Genomic DNA, 1,869 nt, shown 5'->3' on the forward strand with positions numbered 1-1,869 from the left:
TACCCCTACCTCAAAAATAGAAGCTAAAGTGGAGAATCCAAGCAAAACCTCAACCAAATCGCAAAACAATCGGTGAATAGCTTGAACTTGACTTGCTCTTAAATTTTCTTGAAGGATCTTGGGTGAATCTAGAGCAAAATGTTGAGAAATCAAGTGGTTTGTGGGCTAGAGTTTCAGAATGGGTAATAGAGAGAGACAGAGAGAGAGAGAGAGAGCAATTGGAAAAAGTGAGGAACGAATGAGTTAGATTGACTTTTAAGTGAGCTGTCCCGAATATATCGCTCGAGCAAACTTTCAATCACTCGGGTGAACAACACAATATTTAGGGGATCGCTTGAGTGATCTTTTTACCGCTCGAGCGAAAAACAAGATGTTCCAGAAGTTTTGCTGAGATATAGTGAAAATATTGAGAGCATGAATTCTACGCTCGAGCAACCACTTCACCGCTCGAGCGATCTCGCCTGCAAAATAGAAAACTATTGAGAGCTAGGAATCTTCGCTCGAGCAACCAAATGACCGCTCGAACAGTCCCCAAAACTCAATTGTCACAACCTACCGTCCTTAAAGAAATTTGGCCCCGAAATTATCATAGTCCCTGTCCAAACAACTCTAGCAATTCTTAACAAAGATAATTACTACTCTTACAACATCTCCATTCATTGTAACATCATCACAATACATAGATTCAAATTTTCAAGGGTCAAAATTCACATGTCGCTTATAATTACTACACATAACATCAACACAAGACTTGTTTATGATCCAGTAACTACAATACAATATTATTGTAATAAAGAGTAGCAAAATCATGCATCATTAAACAAATCAGGGTATTTTTCACGAACTTCCATTTTCCTTTCCCAAGTGGCTTCTTCTACCCCATGATGGTGCCATAGTGCTTTGACTGGAGGTATAGTTTTGCCTCTCAAAACTTGCTCTCGGGAATCTAAAATCTTCATTGGTTTATCCTCGTAGAAAACATTTTCATCTACCTCAAGATTCGTCCAGTCTAAGACGTGAGATGGGTCAGGCTCATACTTGCGAAGCATTGAGATGTGAAACACGTCATGTATCCTTGATAATTGTGGGGGCAAAGCAAGACGATAAACAACTTCTCCCACTCGTTTAATGATATCAAAGGGACCGATGAACCTAGGTGATAGTTTCCCACTCTGGCCAAATCTCATCAAACCTTTTCTAGGCGATATCTTCAAAAATGCATGGTCACTTACTTCAGAAGAAAAGGGTAGTCTCCTCTCATCTGCATAACTCTTTTGCTGGCTTTGTGCTGTGATTAACCTTCTCCAAATGATAGCTACCTTTTTTGTGGTTTCATGAACCAATTTTGGTCCAAGCATAGGTGAATCTCCTACCTCAGCCTAACACACCAGTGACCCACAAGGATGCCCATACAAGGCTTTAAGAGGTGTCATCCCAATACTAGCTTGAAAGCTATTGTTATAGTCAAACTCGACTAGCGGCAAATATTTCTCCCATGATTGCTTGAAATCAAAGACACACGCTCTTAACATGTTTTCTAAAATTTGAATTGTGCGCTTAGACTAACCATCGGTTTGAGGGTGGTAAGCAGTACTAAAAGTCAACAGAGTCCCCATAACAATTTGTAAACTTTGCCATAACCGTGCGGTGAAGCGAGGGTTTCTATCTGAGACAATGCTCACCGAAACCCTATGAAGCCCAACAATCTCCCTAACATAGAGTTCTGCTGGTAATCCACTATGTCGCCCATACTCATTGCCAGAAAATGTGCCAACTTAGTCGGTCAACTCTAACCCAAATGGCATCATTACCTTTATGTGTTCTAGGAATGACAACCAAAGTCCATTGAGATGTGTTCCCACTTCCATT

The 1,869-nt window shown here is 40.5% G+C and overlaps 1 protein-coding gene across 1 annotated transcript; it reads right to left on the reverse strand.

The window, feature by feature from the left end:
* Nucleotides 1-806: 806 nt before the first annotated feature.
* Nucleotides 807-1,358, reverse strand: LOC114314793 (uncharacterized). Its single transcript, XM_028261278.2, has one exon. It carries the CDS (start codon nt 1,356-1,358, stop codon nt 807-809), a length of 552 nt encoding a protein of 183 aa, XP_028117079.2.
* Between the last annotated feature and the right edge of the window lie 511 nt (nt 1,359-1,869).

The sequence above is a fragment of the Camellia sinensis genome, chromosome 1, assembly GCF_055761805.1.
Source record: "Camellia sinensis isolate YWXY chromosome 1, ASM5576180v1, whole genome shotgun sequence".
Lineage (NCBI taxonomy): Eukaryota > Viridiplantae > Streptophyta > Magnoliopsida > Ericales > Theaceae > Camellia > Camellia sinensis.